At 31.3% G+C, this 26,260-nt stretch overlaps 1 protein-coding gene across 5 annotated transcripts in view; it reads right to left on the reverse strand.

The window, feature by feature from the left end:
• LOC106672833 (cadherin EGF LAG seven-pass G-type receptor 1-like) overlaps positions 1-26,260 on the reverse strand; it is a 238,468-nt gene that overhangs the window by 29,953 nt on the left and 182,255 nt on the right. For all 5 annotated transcript variants that reach the window (XM_024226475.1, XM_024226474.1, XM_014404570.2 and 2 more), the window contains one exon: positions 9,180-9,249. In XM_024226475.1, the coding sequence (XP_024082243.1) occupies positions 9,180-9,249 (70 nt within the window). The remainder of the gene's footprint in view (positions 1-9,179; positions 9,250-26,260) is intronic.

Below are 26,260 nucleotides of genomic sequence, written 5' to 3' on the forward strand. Positions count from 1 at the left end.
CAAGTAGCGGAATGCTACAGAGGTAAACAAACAATATCATTTGGAAGAGGATTAATAAGTGTTGACATTCATACAAATGAGTAATCCTGTAAACGTAAACAGAATATTTTATATAGATTTTTTTTAATGAAAACTTAAAATCCTGCATTATTTTCCGGACAACCCAATATATATATATATATATATATATATTTATTCAAGTATGTAACTACATTTGCGTTAAATATGCACAAAATAATTATATACGTGGTAGCAGATGATCAGACCTTTTAATACCATACCACAATAAATTTGTATTGTTTTATGTCTTAAAGTACATCAACTGAACATAATACTGGTGAGGAAAAAAAATTACAAAAAACAGTATACCTTGGTTACATGACATTCTAATTGTCATTAAGTATGACCTGTTATTGTAAACTGTTCAGTGTTTATATTCTAATTCCGAAACGTTGTACGTTGCTTAAACCTAAAAAGTAAAAGTATAAAAGGCTTAATTTTTATGCTTGCACTTTTTATAATTTATGTCTTCTTTTACACAATTTAATAATTAAATTAGTCCATTCTTAGTCATAAATTTAGTTAGTTATGTCGGACCACAATCCGTTAGAACATATGAAAATAAAATCTAGCACTACAGATGAGGAATTAGGTGATATGGTATATTACCTACCAAAATATGATTTCACTATTCGAAATTCACCAGGCAAGGATAACTCAGAAGCAGATGCACTCTCAAGAAACCCTGTATTTTGAAAATCACGACGATATACTTAAGGTAGTAAATTTAGTATCAATGCAAGATCAACATCAACATCAGAATTATAATGAACCAATCAATACTACACATACGTTCTAAAAGGGAATCTTATGTACATCAAACTTCGAAACGGGCAAAGTATCTTTGTTTCCAAAGAGTTTGGACTGGAATTAATCAAGCATACACGCTTATTTTGAGAACATCTGTTTGGGACACATTGCGGCAAAAATCCTATATATTATTTCAAAAGAATGAATGCTCTTATACGTGAATATTGTGTTGAGTGTGACATTTGCAGTAAAAAAACTCCGCAGAAGAAAAGAGATTGGTTTATTATCTCATCTCGGGCAAGCGAGAGAACCTTATGAAATCATGTTTGACACTGCCGGATTTGCAGGAAACCGATCTTCCAAACGATATCTACACCTGCTAGCTGACCTTTTTACCACATACATATTCGTTTATCCCTCTTCACCTCAACAGGTTTCAGATCTTATAGAACTATTGGAACCAATTGTATAAAACCATGAAATTAAAATGCTTCTCGTCGTCCAATATCCTGGAACTATTCTCACCAATTTAAACTGTTTCTGAGAAAATAATATTAATTTTCACAGGGGCGGTGTTCCTTTTCTAATTAATTAATTAAACAATTAAACAGACCTTTAGTCAATAGAATTCGTTGCAAAATTAACGAACAGAGAAACCGGTCATGTACCTTAGTTGCGATGGAATGCGCAGATGAGTGAAATAGCACTACACAAAGCGTCTCAACATTTTCATCTATCTTTTTCTGTCAAGGACCAAAGCTGGATGAGTTTCGTAAACGACCATTTAAAATAATAAAACAAGTTTCGAACAATGTACTTGTGTAGCATTTAATGACAGTTAATTAATGATTTTTAGTACGCACTTGGTGGACACGTCACACATATAGCGTCCTGAAACTTTTACCACAGCAGCAAACTTCTTCCTTGCACCAGAAGTCTTTCCAGGCATAATTGGGGGGGGGATGTAAAGATACTTCACTGATGTCAGTATTTTTAGTAAAGGCATCAGTGGTGAAGAGGTGAAAGAATAATCTGCCTGTGGCCTGTCCGTCCCACGAGTGTAGTCCTAAACATCAGATTTTAAAAGTGTCAACTCAGTTTTTGTAGTGTTTATTCCGGGTATTGAAGAAATATTATAAAAACCGACAATTGGGAACTATTAATTTTGCTAAAGATAAGGCTATAGAGGAGAAGTGAATCAGTTTGCTCCCTTCTACTAAGGTATAAAGGTCACAGGTTAAGGGTTAAGTACAAGTGATCATAAGAAATATCAGCGGAAAGATGTTTAATTTAAAAGCAGTATATTTTAAAGATTTTTGGACTTTTTCAAGTTTGGCACTTGATAGGGTGACCAGATCGGACTAGCATACTCTAAACGACTACGAATTATGGAGCAAAATAATCTTGTAAATATGTTTCTAAAGTGTTTTGTATAGCGAATCAAAATTCTTAACCATTTATTAACCTCTTTAGTAATATTGGTTACATGCTGGTAAAATTTAAGGGCATGAGTAAATGTTACACCAAGATCTTTAAATGTGGTTACAATTCAGAAATAATAAAGGGCCTAAATGAGAACCGAGGTACTCCAGGGAGTACCCCAGATTATGCGTCGATAAATTTAGGCAAAGAATTATTAATTTACACTTGAACCTATATACCATGCAAATAACTATAAAACCACAAAAATATGGTTCCATGGAAGCTATTTATGCGGCGCAACTCTTTGATGTTCATCAAAAAACCGACTCGTGCGCGTTGACTGTGGGATAAATTTTTGCGTGCGTTGTCGTCACTTAAATTCCCGCACATGTACAAAAATTTACGCTGTATGTCGTATTCGACAACTAACGACGATAAGTCTCTAAAGTTATCGATGACAGCTTAGATTGAAACAACAGTTCCGAAATCGAAACAGTCCTGAAAATCTTTGTTGTAGGTTTTGTTTGAATTCCTTCCAGATCCAGATCTGAGAGACAAGTGAGCCCAGGGTGTGAATGAAAATTGTCTTGTGGTAGAATCTTAACAGAGAAAGACAATTAGTCTGAAATTAATGCCTGGAGGTCTGGATATCTGAGCCGGTTGTCTCATAGATCAACCACTCTACTATAACTACAGCTTTGAAATGACGCCCAGTGTCACTCCGTCTTTGATTAATGTTTAAACTCCTGCATTCATTTCCTCTCAATTTAGACAATACATCTTATAATTAACTATTTCAATATAGTAATTTGCATATAGAAAAATACTTAGTAGCTTTTAGATATAAGATACATGCATTTTAATACGAATTTTAAAGTTTTGAACAAACTATTAAATAAATAACCATTAGTGAATATCTGAGAGTTTCTAAGATCATTCTGTAACAAGGTTTAATAACTTTACGGTTCTCTGCACCGATTTATTTTTATAAAGATTATAAATATTTTGTTTTGAAAGGGACAAAAGATGATGACTAAATGGCTGGGGGGATTTATGTAATCGTTCCTTTGATTGAAAACATCGAAGCAAAAGTTTTTTTCCCTTCAACCGGAAATTCATCTTCCTTTTAACATTTTAAGCGCTTTTAGAATAAAGGTTGGCCAGCAATTATTTTTTTCCTCCAAAAAAAAAAAAAAAAAAATTCTGCCTGTGAAAATAAAAAAGAATAAATGTTTTCACACCTGTGTGCTGGTAATTGAGGAATTTTAATTACAAAGCACCGTTTTAATAAAATTCTTTTTATAAATAAAACAAAATACCGGCTCTATCCAGGGGAAATACATATACGTAAAACCTTTTAGAATCATTTACACTTTTGTATTATTTTTTTCACATTCCCGGGACGACTGACTGTTTTACACAACAATGGGGTATTTCAACTCCAAATCGTACTTTTCACATTCCCTCACGGAAAGAAACGCAACAAGTAGCTCTTTGACACACTGAACATCTGAACATTGTTATATTCGATGTTTATTCATTCCACCTGAAAAAAACTTTGACCTGTTCTATTACAACGCTATAAAAAATGAATGTCTTATGTAGTTTGACCAAAATTCAAATCTCGGTGTTTTTCGTCCCACATCAGTGTGCTTTGTCATCAGCCCCTTGGCACTCCTCATCTATTTTCAGCCATTATTATTTCATACTATATTTGGCCTCATTTATTTTACGACCTTTTTATTACAGTCGCACTCCATCTGTTATTTTACCATATTTTTACTCATCCTGCCGTCGTTCTTCGATTGAAAAACCAAACTTGATGAAACACAAGTGAACGTTGGAGGTAACAAACATTCATCAAAATTATACAATCCAGTAAATTAAGAATTTCCATTTTTAGTTTTAATTTTAAAATTATAAATTATATTTCTTATAATTGATGTAATAATAATAAAATTTCGAATTTGCTATAAAATCTTTTATTTTTAGATAAAATTGGAAAAGTAAGGAGGGTTAGACCTGTCAAATATAAGTTATGATGATTTCATGTATTTGGTTGGTTTTTTAAACAGCACTATTTTTATTAATTTGAAGATCAACAATACCTATTAGACGAACACAATTTGACTAAATTGTAGATAAATAAAGGTTTTATAAAATAGTAAAATAAAGTGACAACAATTATCTTCATATAATATTAAACATTCACAAAAAACCAAAACTTGAAATAACTGTTAATTTGCCTTATAATAATCGTTGTTGAATTTGGTAAGGAACAGTTCTTCACTGGAGGCGGTGTGAAGCCGAAACGCGTTTGAGTGAATTGCAAACTCACGAGAATGGACGGACCCAGTAAAGTGATCGGATGTATATCGCACATCGTTGAACTTTAGAACTAAGTTCTATAGCACAAATGCTTCATATAAATTTACAAATCCAGAGCACAAAATACTTCTTCCTTGTAAAACTTAAGGCATCATTTTTACGAGCATCTCAGTGGTTTCATCGATTTTCAAAGTACACATCTAGCATATATGCCAAGGACAATGATTTAGACAAAAAAATACACTTTTAGCTCTGAAGAAGGTCGAGATAACCTTCAAGGATAATGTAATTAACATTAAGACCCAGAAGTTTGTAATAGTGCCATATATATAATATGGGAAGTATAGGGGCCGACAAACAGCTGTGATCATCGCCAGCTGTCTGCATGTTTGATTGGTCAAATGTTGTGTGGTCTGACGAAACCAAAATTAATAGATTTGGCTTTGATAGTAAGAGTGGATGTGGAAAGGGCGAAATGATAAAGTAAGGATATGACATATTAAACCAACAATGAAATTTGGAGGTGTAAGTATAATGGTATGGGGATGCTTTATTACAAAAAGGGTTGGTTTCATTGAAAAAATAGAAGGGAGAATGTCTGCAGTCGACTATGTTGAGATTTTAGCATAGCTTGATAGGAAGCCTTAGAAAGCTCAATAAACGAATAGTGGACATTCTTTTCTAGGAGGACAATGATCCTAAACATACCTCTCGTGTGACAAAAACATGCCTTGACGAAAATAGGTTTAATTTGTTTGAATGGCCACAGTCTTCAGATTTAAACCCCATAGAGAATCTTTGGGCTCAGCTGAAGAGATCTGTCGGTGATGTTAATGCTTCCGCGTGCAACAAGCAGCAATTGTGGGAAAATGTTGTGACCAAGTGGAATCAAATCACGCCACAACAATATGAGAGCTTGGTACAAAGTATGCCAGGACGGATCTGCGCCTAATCAACGCGAGAAGCGGCTACACCAAATATTAAAAGTTAACAACTCGTAAACTCATAATATAAAATGTCTCCTTTCTCGCTAATAACTTCTTTTACTCTCCAGACCCCACACGCTCGCCCCAGATTACTCGATATTTCTCGATCCGCGGTTAAACAACCCTTCGTTTTACTCTAATAACTTATTCCAATAAATAAACACATATACACATGAGAGTACCTCTATCTGTATAAGTATCTAAGTTTGAGCCAGTAATACGCGTTAATTTTTAAATATATACATATATTTCATTCATAATTCTACAAAATGCAATTAAAAATTTAACCTATTAATTTTTATGGTTCCATGTTGATTTTATTAGTGAAGGGTTAACTTTTTGGAACTTGGAGCACACCATAAGAAAGCTTATTAAACGATGAAGTTTATGTGATGTTTCGCACCCCGTTTGTTGAAAAACAGTTATTTTTCGAAATTTAAATTATAAAATTAATAAACATACATCGGCGTTTGATAAAATTAAGAATAGCTCCTTCTTATAGGGAATACAATTTAAAATTCAAAAATGTGGTTAAAAATTGGAACAAATCCTCTAGATCTTGAAAAAATACCAATTTATGACTAATGGATTTTTTCTGAAAAAAAGCACGTAAAATTCATCTTACGACTGCAGTGATATAGAACACTTAGGTTGGTGGCTATATATATATTGTGTTGTTCCAAAAAATCCATTTATGTTGGCTGTTTGAATAAATTTTTTTAAGATAATATAGATTCATATTATGGAACAACAGATTTGATATTTGGTTTCCACTCTACTTATGAAGTACGAACTTTAGAAAACGTTTTTGCAGGTTTGGTTTTATTACGTATCGTTTAGAAATGATGTTATTCATTTATGAGGTTATTCCGATGGAAATCAATAGTTATATATTTTTTTAGCATAATAATTTTTAACGGGGTTGAGATTGAAACAAATCAGGTAATTTTTTAAAACATTTAATTGCGTAATTTTAATCACCAAGTTTATAATTATTTCACCCAGTGAGTCGAATTAAATTCCAAATCTAGTTTAGTCGCAAATTATGGCCCAAACTTCCAGTTGAGAAAATGTCCGCGGTTCGTATTAGAAATCTGGAAAACGTCAAACGCGATAAATTCATAGCTCGGACCATTGGCGGTGGTAGACCTATCGGCCGAGGATTACAGCGGACCGGGATAATGCCCTCATTAAACACGAGCAGGGTCCGGATTTATGATCCATGTCACCCGCAAATATGTCGAAGGGTTGTCGGCGAGCTTGTGTCTGCAGGTCGAAATTCTCCCAAACCTCCAGAATATCCCGTGGTATTTTACGCAGGCATGGCTGTAGATTATATCCTACAATTAGCTATATATTATCAGTTATAATATACATTTATAGTGTTACGTTATGTTGATTTGTTCTTTTAACTTAATTTTGTTACGTTATGTTGATTTGTTCTTTTAACTTAATTTTAATTTTGCTGTGGTATCAGGGAGAATGAGAATGAGGTTTGGCAAATTCAGCGTAAAATAAGGGTAAAGTTCAAATATTTCATTGGCACATTTGGCAATTTTTATCGTAATGAGTTTTTATAAAGGTGTGTTTAAAGTTAGAATATAATCAAATACAGTAAGATCCATTTTAATTTCACATTAGATTTTTTAGGTTGCAGTCTAAGAAATGGTGATTTTCACCATCGTGAAGAAGAATAAAATCAGTGTAAATATTAAAAGAAAAAATCATCCCTACCCTATTATTTTCATTATAACTTTTGAAATATACAATCCTGACATTGACCAATAATACACAATTTGGTTGTACCAGATTGTTTGAAGCTCTTATTTGAGGCCGACTGTAATAAGATACTAAAAACATTTTTAAATGAAAAATAAGCAATTTTATTGACTAAGGATTGTTCAAATTTCAAAAAATCAAACTCAGTAATAATTCAAATGACTTTACCAATATTGTTAAAAATTGTGTTCAGTTTTTTATTTCTTATCAATAAGTCGACGAAAGAATCAATAGGTTAGTTTGGAGGAGACTGAAATAAATTATCGTTGTTTTCTAGAAACTATCCTGGTTATACTGTTATTAAGTACTAACATATCGAATGAAAAATATAACTAAATTAAATTTTCACGTTAAGGTACTCATTGCAGTAGCTTTCGAAACCTCATCCTGGGAACTCCGAAGTTTTAAGCATTTAAGTTCCAAATACGACTTCTTAAAGTTAAAGATTCTTTGAAGATGTCTGAAGTCGGCCGGAAGATGTTTGAAATGTAAGGATAATGGCTACGCATTCAGGAAAAGGCTGTCCTGCTCGGAAATCTGATTTGCCTTTGATCCAAGGCAGGACATCAACTATCCGAGGGGGATCAAGCAGAATCGCAGTTTTCTTTTCGAAAATCAGTTTTTCTATCGTGCAAAGGGCAGTGAAATGAATGAGTCCAAATTAAAAGTTAGCATAAAAAAGTTACTTACTACAACACAGTTGAGCTTCATGGCCACCACAGGTGACTGGTGAACATTAAAATGTTAAAACATAACATCATGTTACACTATTAAAGTGGAAATATAATTCCTTCTTGTGTTTACTTAACCACTGAGGCCTTTTTGTTGACTTATTTATAATTGTATTTAGATATAAATATTTTTGTTAGAATATCAATTAGGTAATTGTTCCTCCTAAACTCCTTTTTTTAAACATTAAGATTTTATTAACGTTATTCTTAGTTTTACCACCAATTATATAAAGCTATCAAGGAAAAGGTGCCAGCATTTCTGATTAATATTCCTAGAGGACGGCAAAGCAAGATGTGTACATGTATTATTCCACTTCTTCACATTGCCGCCTGTTCCAAATTATGGAAACACAAAAAAAGCAAAAACGATTTAGGGTCAATGGAAAATAAAATGCTGCATTGCAGCTATATCCGATTAAATGGCAAAAAGCTTCCAGGAGGATGGCATAAATATTGCCTGAAATAGGACAGGAATTTACCAATGAAAATGGACAATGATGTGATAAATTGTAGCGAAAATTGACATTACTTTCTGACCGAGCCAATACTTTTATTAAATCACTTTTGACGTTTACTTTACAGAAAAGAGAGCTTGCTACCTCTAAAGGCTAAACTTAAAATTATTAGAAAAATGCTGCCTGGTGACAATGCGGTTTAAAATTTTTATTTTATTATTCAATCGATTAGCTACTATAAATGATGGAAAATCCATTAATTTCGTTCATTAAAAATTTGCTTAAAAAATTAATTAAAACACCTAAAAAAATTACAGAAGGTTTGATTAAAGAGTCTTAATAATTAACGCGAAGTGATGAAGCAATGATTTTTATCTGAGTTTAATTCATACAACTCATCAATTTTACCTCTCTTTTTTTATACGTGACATGAATACAATTGTTTACCGTTAATACAACTTTATTATCCAATTTCTTTACCTTTCAATTTCCATGAAGTGATTTAATTGATATTATTGTAACTTTTCAATCTATCAAACCAGGCAAAGCTGACTGAGCAAATTAAATATATGTATATATAAAAGCACGAGTTTTATGACCGATAACCGATTTATGTCGCATTTGTAATATATATAAATATATATCATAAAATACAAAACTTCTCTTACCGTTTAAAAATGCTGTTGAGGAATAGGTGAACAAGCACGAACAAGATACAAGCACTGCTATCCTCGACATCTGAAAAAAAATTCTATGTTGTAAATATAAAAAATAAAACATTACAAAATAGTTAAATTCACTAATTTCGTGGTCCGCTTGACCAATTAATACATTACAATTAATTAAGGTTTTTAGTTGGGTTGAAAAAAAGAAAGTTAATGGCACGAGCGGGATTCGAACCCACGATCTTCGGCTATCTATAGCAGCGGCGTATCTAGCCGAAGATCGTGGGTTCAAATCCCGCTCGTGCCATTAACTTTTTTTCATCTCAACTAAAAACCTTAATTAATTGTATTACAAAATAGAATGGATGAATATTTAACAAATAAATATAATATACGACAAACAACAAATATTATCCTATTTGTGAATTTGGTTTTTCATTAATAATTATATTTTGAACGTTTTTAATTTGACTTAATACACTCACAGAGAAAAAACAACAAAGAAATAGTTAAATTTTAATCTATCACCAAATGATTTCCTATGTTTCAGTAAATTATCCTTCAAAGTATCATAATTAAATAATTTTTATTAAAAATCATGCATTTCTGTCTTGTTCAGTTTTGTTTAACTTCAAGTAATTATGTTGCAAATACTATAACGATAAAAATACATATAGTTTGAAATAAACCACAAAATACGAGTGTCTAGATTTTGTCTTTGAGTATATTACTACTCATAATTTTGTGTATTATAATAAAGCCCGCTATTTCTCCCCACCATGGAGAAGAATAGAAAAGATAGATCTAGTGTGCGAGGAGATAGGGCTGACCGGCTCATTCTTGTTAAGAAAAGGTGAGAAGAAAAACGTGGCCCGTATTAAGTTTTAAAATTGATTATAAAGTGTCATCAGTTTATGTTTTTTTATTTTAATTTAGTTAAAGGTACATTGTACACAACACACACAGTAAGTGTTTCTGTTTGTGCTTGCACAAGAATTTTGGTTAATTTTTACTTTTTGTATTTTTCTTATTCTTATTGTAAGCACTAATCTTTTTATAATTTGTGATTAGGAATTTATTTTTTTATATAATTTGTGATTAAGCATTGATAATTTTTTTAAATTTATTATTACAATATATTTAGTTTAGAAGATAAAGTTTTTTGTTCTATTTGTTCAAGATTCACTGAAGTACGATCCTTCGACTATAAAAAAGTCAAATAATCACTACAAGTAGGAAATGATTTTGTTTTTTATTTTGTTTGTTTTTTCGTTTCATTCCCTCTTGTTCAGTTCATTGTTTGTTACACAAAATAGTGGGAAGTTGTAATTTTTTTTTAAATTGGCCTTATGATCTTGCATAACCATAGTACGAATTCTTGTGTGTTCAAATTGGGGGTTATCGGGAAAAAAGGGCCAGAGACGACGGTCGGAATCGAACCCACGACCGCGGCGTGAGAGTCTCTCATGCTAACCACTCGGCTACCGCGGTCCCCAAAAAAGAAGTAAAATTCAATTTAAAAAAAAATAGTTCAGAAAAAAGTAAAAATTTATTTTTGCTTTTATTTCATTATTTATTACGTTAATAAAGCGGTAGATATTTAGATATCTAGACAGCTGAATATATCGTTTTAGATATCTGAATTTGGCAAGATAGCGTGCAATGTTTAAAACAAAGCCTGAATAAGGTATTAAGTAAAAATATTATTAATAAGCAACTTCAAATTGTTTTGAAGTTCGGTGAATATGATTTTTATAATTTCATTAAAATGAATTCTATTGAAGTATTAATATCAGATTGACCAAACTTATTGAAAGCTTTTAAAGTAATGTCTGTTAATTCTTGGAAAATCCTTAACAAAACGTAAATTTATCCCTCTCCTGGAAATAATATCAACGTAGTATAATGTGTTTTCATTATGTACGTACAGCGATGAATATACATAAGTCTTTCTGAGGTCACCGATGCTAAATTTGTAAGCGCACATTTATATAGTGAAAATAAATTATAGACACATAATTTTCTACTTTCGTATGTTGTTTGGTGTTTGAAACATAAGGGAGTTTTTTTTTAGTTTTACTGTTTTTCGATAATTGATATTTTCTCATTTCGTTTGCACAAGCTGTAATGAGCCATGAATTACTGTCTACGGCATGAAATCTTTTGCGATTCAATATTATAAACCAAATCAGCTGAAATTAATTTCCTCCGACGTGTATTTCATTAGTATTATCAAAGGATCCTTTGTCATTTCTTTGCCAATTTATGCATTAATGTAAAAGATGACTTAAAAAAAAAAAAAAAATTCCAACGCATTTGAGTAATGGGCGCAAATCCATTTAAAAAAATGTCTTTATACATTACTGTTTTTGATAATCATACTCTCCTTAAAATTCTATACAAATTTGTTTAATAAAATATTAATCTAAATTTGATATTGATTTACGTTGTTATTTTAACACCTTAGTTTATTGAATTTTTATTATATTGTATATTTTTATGTATGCTTTAATGTTAAAACAAAAAACAAATTTCAGATTAATACCAACTTTTATTATTTATCGAGTTATTCTTAATTATACATATACTCAATTAATGGTCACAGGCGGGATTCGATCCTTCGAAATTCTTCGGCTTTCAGATTAGTTCACGTAGTAGATGAAGAATGAACAATCAGGTAAATTGTAGTTTATTTGTTACCATAATTTATCTGTTCCTTTAATACTTTTTGCAAATATTTTTGAGAAATAAATATCGCTAAACTAAATAAAGTCAGAAACAAACAATATAAAAGTGCCGGGCACAGATTTATGCCAAATTAAGGCAGATAAAGACTGGTTTTGGTTCCTGGTCAACGGAAGTCGGGTCGAGTAGAGAAGTAGGTCATACTAGGCTTACACATGGGCCCTTGTTGGTGGGAAAGTGACCGCGTCAGTGCCTATTATATAACGAAAGATTAAGCATTGAGCATATTTTACAATGCAGAAAATTAAAAGCCTGCATAATGAGCTCCGTTGTCCCCTTTGACCTATGCGAGGACTTACGGCCTTAAATGTTATAAGAGTTTTTAAATGTATATACATTTATTTTAGTGAATATAAATTATTAGTGTAAAGAAGGGATTATCCCTCCCAGCTCGAGGATTATCGCGTACTCTGGAGTGAGAGTGTGTGGTCTGGAGAGTGAAAGTAATTTATTAACGTGAATGGAAGATTTAAATCTGTCCCGAGGAATACCGAGTATGGGCGAGTAAATGTGACCAGACTTGTCTTGATATGAGAAGTGAAAGGATATCGATAGATGTCGTGTTATGGTGTTTGCGTTTTGTTTTTGTTCTCTTAATAGTAATTTGACAATGTGAGGTACTTTGAGCTAAGGTACTCTCAAGGTAAGAAGCAGGAAAATAAGGGAGATCCAGTGACATGACCATTTGATGTTTGTCGGTCTATAAATAATAAATACCCTACATAAAAACAAAATCCTCTAGTTTGAGTCTATCTGAAATAGACATATAATTGGAATTATAAGAGATAATAAATGATGAGTGCTTATTCACAACACTTTAGTTGTTGTTGCAATTTTGACAGCTAAAGTCATGTTTTTAAACGAAAACCATAGCAAATTCATAACATGGCACGAAGGTCACTTATGCCGGGAGGAAATAAATGAAACGAACGGGTCATTTCGTGACAATTGATTTGTGGCATGCAAAGTTTAAACACTGGTCCCTAATGCTAAAGCCTTCACTTGACGTCCGCCCCTTCCCGCCTTGCCCTGAACGCTTTACCACCCTCCAACTGGACAAAGATGCCAAACTAGTCCAATCACTTTAGCAGATTGGGTTTGCGGTTTCAAAACATTTCAAGCAAATCTCTTCTAATCCGTTGTTTACTTCAATGAATAATAAGCTTGAAAGGCGTTGGGGCTGTTGAATATATATTGTGTATAATGGATACACCGGTTTTACAATAAGTCGTTAGAAACAAAATATATTTTTTTGATGAACGCTGTTTTGAAGATGAAATCATCGTCAGAACATTTTTTATTTTCATCTATTATTAGAACAAAAGCTTGTATAAGAAGAAAATTAACGCGAGAGGAGAATTTTCTTTGAAAAACAAGTGAAAAACAATTCTGAAAGTAGACCTAAATCCAAGTTTTAAATTTGATTTGAAATCGACAAGAAATCGTGAATTACTTTAAGTATTTTTAAATATTTAAAAATCTGTACAAATACCTGTGAGTTGAACGTTTTATTTGAATTGAAAAGTTTTCATCAGACAGCAAACAAACAAACTTTACATAGTGAGTGAACGCATTTCACTTGTTTACACAGGCTTGTTTTTCCAACTGAAAGTTTTCAATCTATTTTACGATTAAAGTCTGTAAACGTAATTACAATAAAATGAAATTTTTTATAATCATTTTCATTATTCCAGTTTATTACTTTGCTTTATTCAATATTGAGCCAATAAACAACTGCAAACGCTATCTTCAAACGGAGAACATGCAAGTACGAAAGGTCATCGATTGTTTACTTAAAGTTTTTTTTACATTCATATCAAATACATAAATACATAAACCGACAATCCGATAATTTCCTAAAAGAATGACTCCGTGTATTTAATCAGATGTGTGATACTGGAGTTGTCCCTATTCAGTTTAAACAGTCTACCTATATAATTTTTCCTTTGTATTAAAACGGAAATTGTGATGAGGTCAGTAATTAAAGGAGAACCTTTTTAATAATGGTATCAGTAAAATATATGCACATCTTCTAACAATAGCTAGCTACCAGGGCTATATTACTAGCACCTAACGTTTATTTATTTATTTATTTTTTTTTGAGAGAGAGAGAATGAAAACCAGTGGGTCTCCAAGAGCTTAGCGTTCTTTATGATGCAACTTGTCAGACTCCACATGTGGTGAAAGGACTTTGCAACTAATGCATACCTAAGCATTCAAACTTACCCTAACCTTATTTTGGCGGGTTTCAGGGTTCTCCTATTCCGCTGAAGGCCCGTTCTCATTCATGGTAGTTAGTACAATGTTTCTTTTTATAACCTTTCTATACCTACAACAGCTAAAAATTGCGGTACTAATATTACACCCATGCCTTCCCCCTTTCACTCTAGAAACACCTAACCTAAAGTTAACCTAGTTTAGTGGGTCTATGGGGTACTCGATATTCCGCCACGACCCTCTCACACATACTCAACACACACGCTATAAATACATTCATTTCAGGTGGAAAAACCTGCTATTTTAATACCTCTTGGAGACTCGAAGAAAGACCACACATTGTTCTGTGCGGCGCCATTGTTTGCAATTGGTCAGTATATGTTTAACGGTTAATTGTGGACCATACAGATGACATCCCATGGTCTTTTGTTAACAAAGACATGCCCACGTCAGTCTGGTGTGGTCTATTCGCAGTCGAGTCAACATCATTCCCTTTATGGCTCTCACTGTTTCATTTTTTTAATTAGTCGGCTATAGTAGCCCCGCTTAAATTTTTAACATAATTTTTGGCCTGGCTCACAGGAAGGTGTCTCCGGGTCATGTGGCATAGCGTCGTTTGGCAGTTCGGTCGGCATATTCATTACTTTCTATGCCTACAAGAATCTAAGCAATAACGAATTCTTTTCTTTGTTTATTTATTTCACTAATTTTGTCTTGTATTGCCGGAGTAGTGGATACATATAACATACTGGTTGCACCAAGTCTGTTCGATCTCATTCGCGAAGACGATATGACGGTCGACTCAGCCGTAAATATTCTTGCAGCTCTTGGGAAGAAAATTTCTATGAGTCCGTGGTTATTTGCACTTTTTCTTGATGACCCTGAGGACATTCTCGATAGTTGTGTATTTAGGTCGGGGATAATAAATATGAAAAGATGATACTGTTCTTTTAGCATCTAGTCCTCAAGCACTACAACTAATGATAAATGTTAAAACCAACTAGTTTAAAATATGAGATTTGCGTGTAAATAAAACAATCCAAAAAAGGCTTTTTTAAAAATGGGGGAAGGTCTGCAAAAACGAACATTGGTTTGTTGAAGACGAATCAGTGGAAATAGCTAATCATTATAAATATTTGGGTCTGATTCTAACGCCCACTTTATCTTTGAATATGCAATTTAATATTTTATGATTTTTTTTAGAAAGAAACTATTTCATACTCATACAAAATTTCGTTGTTCAAGATCACTTTAGCAGTATGCTATGGGTTTGGGCAGGTGTAAAGTTCAACTCTGTGAGACTGCTAAGGATGTTTAATAAAAAATTGTTTCGCCTTCCTGTTCTGACGCCCTCTGCCTTTGATTTGGTATCTCACCTCAAAGCTACATTTAAATTATATTATAACAGTTATGAACATGTCGAATATCAGATGCTCAAAAAAGAATTATCCTGGTTCAAGACTCTTCTTGAATTGGGCCTGAATTCACATAGAAGAATACACGTAAACTTCGGTAATGTGAATGATTGGCCAAAAACGTTTAACAAATCTTGTAAAGGTATTTTTGGGAGGTACAAACAAGGACTGATAAATGATATTAGTCGGATGAAAAATATCTATTTTATAAGAAATTGAATTTCCGAATAATCATAGAATAACGGTCACTAATCACTACACATTTCTATTTAGATTAAGATAAAACTACTTCAGTAAACATTTTACACTAAATTCCATGAAATGGATCTTAAAAATAAGGGCTGAAGTGTTGATTTGTTCCATAGATCGTAAAATGAAAATGAAATGTGTCCAATGTGTACATTGTTTATGGAAGACATGTACCATTTTATCTCTAGATGTTCAGGGCCGTCGCAGATAAGGGTTAAGGAGCTAAGCTCAGATCAATTTACTGGAGAAAAAATGTTTGATTATCTTAATGGAAAAAACCGATCAATATCGGTAGGTTATTGTAAACAAGTATATCTATAGATATTGCAACTTGCCTGACTCTAGAAGTAATAAAAATAATTATGTTATTTTAAGATAAATAATTGTGAATGTTTTCGTTTGTTCTATAAGTAAAAATATAAATAGAAAATTTTTAGTTTGTATATATTCAAATTGAAGTAAGAGAGGACATAAAAATAAAGACCTTAAATAAAAAACAAAATAAAATATAAACAAATTTATATTATGGGAATACAAAAAAAAATTGGATTCAAATTTAAAAAAGCCTGAAAAATTAAAGAAATGAATTTTTTAAAACTATTTATTTAAATTTACTCAGTGATAATATTTTTATTATTCATCTGCTAAGTTTGAAAAAACCGCAAATTACTTGTGACTACAATACATTATATCTGCACTCGCTCATAGGCATGTTAATTTTCAAATTTTCTAAAATAATCTGCAAACTAAACAGTTGATAAAAAGTTGATAAAATTAACTTCTGATAAGGTTGATAAGGTTAGACTATAGAGTTATTTAGTTCAGTAAAAGAAAATTTATCAATAAATGACATATTACATCATTTATAGTTGTTGATATATATACCTGTAAGACAAAATCAGTTTTTATAGTCTTTAATTCAATACTCGGAATAAACACTAAATAGACTGAATTTACTTGGGACACTCTTCTCCAATCTGATCTTTAGGAAAACTCGTGGGACGTCAGGCCACAGGCAGGTTATTCTTTCCTTTTTTTTCCACTGCTGCCTCTACTAAAGGTATTGCAAGCAGTGAAGTATCTGTAACTTACTGTACAATATATATATATATATATATATATATATATACATATTGACATGAACATTGTATTTTAAAATGTTTATAACAATAAAGATTGGTAAAAATCAATCTACGTGTAAACATCCTGAATTGAATAAATGAATTGATTGTAATGTATAATGCTTGAGTTTTATATACAATATAAAAAGTTTTCGTTGTGCGTACAGTTCAGAGAAAAATTTTCAATTAGACCTAATACCGTATTTGCCGGAAGAGAATATAGCCTTGAAACAATTCGATTACAATGGGAATTCTGAAAAATTAAATTAAATCAAAATGGGCTGGCAAATTGGGCAATTAATCATAAACGAGGCCGTGTTTTCAAAACGAGCCAGTTGAATATTAATCAAGAGTTGCGGGTAAAACTAAAAGGCTTCAAGTGCTTTATTTGTGAGCAGTTTGTGTCTGGCACCTGTGCTGCTCCGCAGGGTTTCATTTGTAAATGAGGGCCACTCCACCAAGCAGTTATTTACCTAGTACGCTTTGACAATCTGGACAAATTTCACTTATGCACTACCTTCAATATTGCAGCAAAACGATTTTAATTAATCCGTATATGTTTAGCAGTCGTCATTAACGTATTAATTATTTTAATTACTTTTATACTTTCAATTTAAGGTTTTAGTTGGGATGAAAAAGTTTGTGACTCAACCGGGATTCGCTCGGGAAGGTTGTGGGTTTGAATCCCGCTCGTGACCCTAACTTTTTCATCTCGACCAAGACCTAATATTAAAAGTATAATTAAAAGAGATTTTAATTGAGTTGACGCTGTAAGAATTAATATTTCTTATATGCCCCTTCATTCACACTAATAAATTATATTCATCCATTCATTCCCATTAGCCCAGAGTACTCATGTTCCTTGGGGTAATTGGGGATGAGCCCTTCATTCACGCTAATGAATTACATTCAAACGTTCATTCTCACTATCCCAGAGTAATCGATATCCCACGCAAATAAATATATTCGTTTCAATAAATAACACATATCACATACAAAGATCTATAATTAAAAATATTTATGGCCCTGAGATATTGGATTAGCGTTTTGTCAATTACATCTGTTTATGTAATAATTATTACATTAATTGAAATAACGATACATTAATATGTAATTTATATATATAAACATTTCCAAAAAATTAACATATAATCAACATATATAAAAGGTTAACATTGTGAAATTAAATGAAATTGATTAAGTATTTTTTGTAAAAAATTGCAAAATTTTTAAAGGAATTTGATATTGAAACATTGAAAATTGGTTCTTGGGTAAAGGAGTTAGAGGAAATTTCGTTCATCCGAAAAACACTGTTCAAAATAGGAATTAGTTTTTTGCGAATAACTTGAGAATTCCAAATCAAAAACCGTTAAAACGTTGAATCAAGCACCAAAATAATTTCCAAAGAAAGTTCACTGCTAAGTATCTTGTTATTCAAAATATTTAAGTTCCTTTCAAAATCCCGTTATTCTGAAGAACTAGGTCAAAACTTTTTGACTCACAGGAACTAGACAAAAAATAAAAATTTACTTGTAATAAAAAAATTAAAGGGGGAAACAGAAATTCAATTTCCCTTGTGTTCTAATAGTAAAAAGTTCTATCAAAATATTTCTTCAAAAAATTTTGCAAATCAATACTTCAATATTCAAAGGGTTTTAAATCATCAAAACTTTCTAATCTAAAAACCTATAGAATATGAAACTTTTATAATATAATTAAACGTTTTATCATAAATTAACATAAACTGAAAAAAATCACTTGATTCTAATTTGTGCTAAGTTAAAAAAGAAGGTTTTGTTTTTGTGTCATAAATAAGTTATAAAATTCCTTGGGACAGGTATTAAATGTATATTTCTATTAAAAACTTTTCACACAGATTAAAAAGAATAATACTTTTAATATTATTTACAAAATCAATCAGGGGTGCAGTTTTAGAAAGTAAGAAAGCAACGTATTAAGGCCAGTGGTCAAAAGTGAAAGATTAAGACCCAGAAACTCCCAAGGGAGGCATGCATAACTTAACGGCCATTAAAACTTTTTTAACTGCTTTAATTTATACCGGTAGCCGCGTAGTGACCCCTTCCTTCGTAAACCACTTTATTGATTTTATTATAAACTTGGCTTCGAGGAAAGTTTTGGTACTTAAGAGTTTTCGGGCTCGCCCGTCTAGGTTTACAATTTTGAAGATGAAGCTTCCTTCTTGGTTCATTCTTTTGGAAAGAAAATGTTTATGTATTAAACTGTTTTTACATTTTTTTATTAAGAAGGATTAGTAAATTGAACAAAGATGTTATATTATTATTTATATGAAATATGAAATAGTGATTGGTCCAAAATATATAGAATCGAGGTTCTATTGTTCAAAACTATGTTCTTAAAATTGAATAATCTTTTAAGTAAAACCGTAGAATTGAAAAAAATCTTAGCATTGTCGATTTAAGAAATTATTTATTTATAATGTCAAGCAAACAATGTTAAATTTTCTATTATGAAATTTACGTATCATGACAATACGAGTGAAAATGTAGTGAAGATGGGAAAGTGATTATATATGTTTTAAAATTTGATTATATATTGTACTTTGTATGATACTGAAGCCAATGAAAAAAAAATTAAACAATTATTCATATCATCAGAATTGCTTCATCTCTTTAAAACTGATAAATCTGAAACTTACTTTTATCGTGATATTAATTGAAAAATTCTATGAAAAATATTGTTAACATACCTCTAAAAACATGTATTTATTTATTTACATATAGCTGATAGCTTAATTTTGAAATACATAACATATATTTAACTAACAAAATTATACATAAAATAATCAAAATATTTGAAACATATCAAATATAACTCCATACATAATATTACATACAAATATAATGTATAATCTAGCCTCAGATTTTTTTTGGCCAGTTCGATTCAATTGGGCTAAATCGCATGTTTGTACATCGGCAACGAGCTTGCACATCAAATGGCAAAGGAAGAAGCGAAGAACGACATCCTCTGTATTAGTTACCGTAAATGGCCATTTGAAACAAATTCAGGTGAAAAAAATTAAAGGTATGGAACGATGAATGGCGTAATACAAGTACGGACAATGGACAAAGAAATTCTTCCCAATATTAACAGCTATCAATACATCATAAACTGACTCAGGCCCTCATTGACCGTGGAAGCAGTAGATCCTACACCTTTTAAGAATTTACCAAATCAAAAATGCCACTGTCAGAAAGTACTTCCCAAAACTGAACCATCTTATTTACGTATGTCATCAAGGCTGGCGCAATACAACATCGAGAGCTATGCCTGGCCGGCAACTGCAACATAATTTCTAAAGAACTATTTGACAATTGTTTGGACAAAAAATGACATATGATGACAAAGTTATTGTAAAAAGTTTGAAGAAACGCATTTCGTTTGTTTTGTTGTTAATTCCAATGATTTGCTTCTTCTTTAAAGTAAACACTTATTGCCTTATGGTTTTGGCAAAACGTTAAAAAAAATCCCTTTACCTTTTAATCTGGTTTTACTTAATTGCTTATTTATAAGTAATTAATAAATTGATAATACATAATAAATTGATTAATTTATATGAACTAATTAATGTGTACAACAAAGTGTTCATTATCAAAACCTTCCATGTTTTCATCCACACCTTTTTAATCCAATTGAATATGATTAAATTACAATTAAATACTAGTGCTTTAGTAACAATTAAATCAATTTTACAGGAAATAACCGACTCAACATTAATTAATTATTTAATCAGAGAGTGGTGAATTTGTACATGTTCGGTTTACACAATTATTTTCTTGGAACGCTTTAATTCTCTCTGGCAAGCGATTCATTAGAGGGCCGGAAGCGAGAAAAGCGCTGTAAAGAAACGCCCACACGGGTCGTTTAAATGTTAAACTCGGTTAAAACAATTTGGCTTTCGTAGTTTGCATATTTATTGGGAACGGGTGAATCGAGCCGGATGAGACAATAGCCTGCGCTGGGTTAGGCCCGTTTTTGTAAACCAATATAAAAACAACAAAACAGTGAAATAATAGCAATTATCTATTTTATTTATTACATTTGATTACATTAGTTATTTTCATATTTGACGTAAAACAATGAAAACAATAATCATTCATAAAAACATCAAAAACATCACTAAAATATTAGATATTTTAAAAATTAATATTCCACAAAAGTAATATACTTGAATTAGCATCAATGAAAAATGTAATGTGTGTTGTTTAGTGACGGTAGTTAATGATTATTTGGTGATCGTGAGTTGCGGTCTGGTGCGACGTACGTTTTAGAAAAACATTTTCTTTATCGTGCCAACGTTTCGATCTTTATCGAGATCATCTTCAGGGCTCAAAGAAAATGTTTTTCTAAAACCTGCGTCACATCTGACAGCATCTCACGATCTCCAAATAATGAAAAATTTGATTTACATCTTGGATACTATTAAAAGGTATAAATAAACAGAATAACTGTAGAACAGTACTAATCTAAATTGTTAAAACACCAGAAAACAATTTCCGGAAAAATTTAATATATTTTTATTGGCTTATTGTAAATATTAAAAGAGAACTCTTATATTTGACTAATTACAATGTGGGTAGTTAAGAGACCGACAAACAGCTGGAGTCATCGCCGACCCTCTAGTGTTTTTACTTCTTTTCTGGTCTATCACGCGTATTTTTCAGCCTGCAGACATATGAGCGGTTCAATCTTTTGAATGAAAACTAAGCCGATATCTTAAAACGCCCTTCACTACAGAATAGATATAAAACATATATATAATATATATATATTTATATCGGGGTTAAGCAACCCTTCCCATTCACGATAATAAATAACATTCATGCCGATAAATTAACATAAACACAACACCGATAGAAACATAATTGTCTGGTTACATTCCCCCCCACAGAGCATTCGATATTCCACGAGGCGGGGTTAATCACGTGTTCTTTCGCGCTAATAAATTACATTAAATTAAGTAAAACACGACACGTATATTATATCCATCTAAAAATCCCTCCAGCCCTCAGGTACTTTATATTTGACTAAATACACGCATGTATCATTTGTTGGCAGAATGTCCTACGTTAAAAGAATTTTGTATATTATACTTATTGTTAGAAACAGGTCAGTTCAAATGTGAAGTGCTTTTGGAAGAGAGGTAAAAATGGGATTAAGTTAATACAATTTTGCTGTTTAAATTAGTGGGTTAGTTCATTTACCATAATAATACGTAAAGTAATCTTCTTGTTGGTAAGTTATACTTATTTATCAAAGTATAACTATAATACAATTATTGAAAACGGAAAACAAACGACAGATGGCATGATTGAAAAATAAAGATTTTTGTTGGTTTTATTGTTTGAATCAATATTTCATTAAAAAAACCACTTGAAAACTCTCTAATTATTTTTATTGTCGTTTTGTTAATCTTAATAAATTTACAAGTCCATGATGATTTTTGTTTTATTTACTTTTTTCTATCGGTGTTTCAATAAATGATCGGTTGGAATTTTAGTCATGTAAATAGCTATGTGAGCTTTTTAATTAATGGCATTTGGACCATAACATGTTTGGGTCTTTCACATTTTGAAAGACTGTAAAAATGATTGTTATATCACATTTCAGAATAATAGCAGATACGCAGATTAATACAATGTGGTTAAGAATTGGTATTGGTAAAACCTTGAAATTGTAAGATAGTTGTTTAAAATTATTTGAATTAATAAATTGATCTATTTTATTAAAATTTATTAAATTAACTAATTTCGTGATCCACTTGACCAATTAATTAAAATTTATGCTAAAATTGCCAAAATTATGTTTTTCAAATCAGTTCAGTTAACAGACAATCGTTCCAAGAATCAAAACAATATTTTTTATTGAATACATTGATTCAGTTTTGAATTACGGAAAAATATCTTTTAGTGACACATTGGCAATCATCTTGGTTAATGAAATTGGAGAGAATTGAAAAATTAGAGGTATAAAACCAGCATTATATAAAAAACCCAGTGATTACCCCCATTTTAAGCGTAAATAAAAGGACGTCGAGATTATGAAAAACCTGCGTCCTCCCAAATGTTGTTAATTTATAGGTGCTCTATTATTTTTTAGAGGTAGTATTTGGTCCCATCAAACATTTATTAGTTATTGTTTGTAATTGAATGAATGTGTAGCTGTACCTAATAATTAGGATCTGTGGAAAGGTTAAATATTAGCGACAGCAAAAAGTACAATATACTAGATAGTAGAGGCTCGTAATAAGAAAAACGCAAGATGGAAAATACGCGAGAAGTCGAAAATGACCCTAGCAGGCAGCCGTCCGGGAGGAAAATATCTCGTATTGGGGAAAAAACATTGTTACATTTGTTGCCAAAGTGTGATATAAGACATTAAAACATAAAAAAAGCATATTCTTCAGTTCGTCTTACTTGCTTTTTATTAGGGAAGTGCTTTTGAGGGAGTTGGCTCGTTACGACGTGAACGGCATACACCTCAAGTGATACCGTTATAAAAGTGTATCTTACTTCTGCTTAGATTCCGCTTGTACACTAGCTGAGATAATTCCAGGGTGATTTGATACAGATAGTTTTTGCTATGCCGACGCTTTTCAACCTCGTCTGGTTTAATCCCATGATAAACGAAAGAGAAAGATTATATTAAGCTAATTTCATATTAGCGTGAAAATATAGTTAATATATTCATTAGAGAAATTGCTTGGGACTTTTCCTTTTTAACAATTCTTCTGGTTTCCACACATGTAATATTTTTCGAATAGAAAATGAATTTAAAGCTAGCGTATTAGCACTTACACTAAAATATGTTTATTTTTGTCGAACAGGACAATTGGTACCGTACAAACATGATTGAAATACAATATATTATTAAGGATAGATTTATCTTAATGTGTGTAAGTATTGAACGGTGTTTACGTATTGTATTATATACGTAATAAAAGAAATAAAAACACAAACAAGTTTAATTAATACAAGAAAACAATTATATTTACTGAAAACAACCCCACAAACAAATTGGCAAATCGGATACACACAAAAAAACAAAAAAAACAAAACAATATTTATAAGACAATAACTCACACCGGCTAACACTGAGCAAATCTGCCAAATGCCCAGCTGGTGCAAAACCATCTTAATGGCCAGAGCCGACTTAATTATTCTTAATTAAAATTAACAAATCGTAACAATATTTATCTTCTTTAAGAAATAACCAAGGAAGATTAGAACGAAATTAGGATTCTTACAGCTGTACAAGAATAGTAGGTTTTTCAAAAATATTCTTGAAAAAACAAACTTTTCCTACTTATGAAAATATGTATTGAACAGCTAATCGTGCGGCTTTAATGTACATATTTTATACACTTAAGAAAGAAATTTGTTCAGTAATATTATTATAAGAGTTTTTAAGTCCTCTCACATTTTTTACCTCTCCGTTTCTTTCTCCCGATTTTATTACATTCATTCATTTCTTTTTTCCTTATAATTGTAATTTCAATCTTTCATTTTTTATTTTTTTAAATATTTTTATTATTAAATATCATTTTTTAATTTTTTTTAAATCACATTTATTCAGCACTTCGCCAAAATATAATAATAAATCAAATGATATTTACCTTGCCAGGGGACTATCATACAGAACATAAAAATGTCATTTATTTTGTTTTTCAAACCAGTGGAATTTAAGTCTAGTAATAATATAACTTTTTCTAAGTCTGAATGCAAGAAACGTTTCGATAAAAAGTTTGATCTGATAAGTCATTAGGAGCCTGAGAGGCACATAAAGAACACAGTTTATCCAAATCCAAATAAAATTTCTTTCTGGTAAATTAAGTACTGCATATCTTTTGTTAGCTAACCGAAGCTGTGCAATGAGTCTTAATTTGGTAATTTGAAAAATGATATTGTATTGTGGCTCATTCAATTTAAAATTACATGAAGAATGATAGTAGTTATCATATCAACTGTTTAACACAGACTCTACATCTAGACTGATAAGATTATTTTTAAATTAATCAATCAAATAGTCATAATTTTTCTCCACTAATTTCAAGTCTTGAGCCTGAAAAATATATTCATCGCCAATAAAGAAGGGATAATTTCTGAGTTATCTTACCAATTGAAAGATTTTATTATCAATTAATTCAAACAAATTTAGACAACATTGCATGGTCAAGTGATGGTTCAGCATTTTCAAAATTGATTACGACCACCAAGCATACTTTTAAACACTTTAAATTTTGGATGGACTCTTTTACGTTCTACGTACGATTTCAAATTTGTTTAAACAATTCCAGCAGTTCTCTTTCAATTTCATTACTGTATTTAGGTGCCCAAATCTCCGAGGTATACAGCATACTTTCCGACACAAAGTCGTACAGCATTCACTTTGAATTCCAATCACACTTTTACACGATTTTAATAACCCCATAACTGAATGGTACGCTGTAGTATTTTTCCATTGGCTTGTGAGAATTTACCTGAAGATGAAAACGGATCAGCCAGGTAATGAAAATTTATTACAAATCCTATAGAATATACTTCTGTACATAAAACGTTTTTTTTAAAGAGTGCCCAGATGTAGCGAATATCATAGCCACTGTTTTGTTGGACAGTTATTTACAAAGTACTTATTAAATAAATTGAACTTTTCTTTCGTTTCTTGACTTAATAACTACTAGGTTAGGTCGTCATTGGACGACTTACCTTTTCCAGCTTTTACGCCATTTGAATTTTTAATGTTATATATTAATGTATATGATTTTTCTCGCTATCAGTTTTGTTAAATAACACAATAAATTTGTTTGTAGCATCTCAAGTTGCAAGTACAAATTTGGCACAAAAAAAGTTTTCAAACGGCTTGAAAGATCAACACTTACGCAACGCATACAATTCGTGCGGGTTTAGTCTATCTTACAAACAAACAGAATGTCTTAAAGAATTTATTGACAATTCAAATTTAATTTACGTTTATATTATAAATATAAATAAAAAAATGCATCAAATTAATAAAGAATATTTATGCATATAATAAAACACTGAAGTGAGACAAAATTACGCTGACCGTGCTGCCAGGGACGTCGGTACAAATGTTATTATTTACTAAATTTAAAAAAGAAAAGTAACTTGTCATTTCTATGTAATAATTCACTTGTAAATTCATATCGAAATGGCAACCGAAAAGAAGTGTCGGCATAATTTTACGGTAAAGAGCTGAAATTCTACCGATGAGTTTTCTAGTCCTGCACTAATCAAGTGCTAGCAACTTTTCGTCCAAGAGAGGTAAAGTTTAAATGGTC

This window comes from Cimex lectularius, unplaced genomic scaffold (genome assembly GCF_000648675.2).
Source record: "Cimex lectularius strain Harlan isolate CLEC.00 unplaced genomic scaffold, Clec_2.1 scaffold143, whole genome shotgun sequence".
Lineage (NCBI taxonomy): Eukaryota > Metazoa > Arthropoda > Insecta > Hemiptera > Cimicidae > Cimex > Cimex lectularius.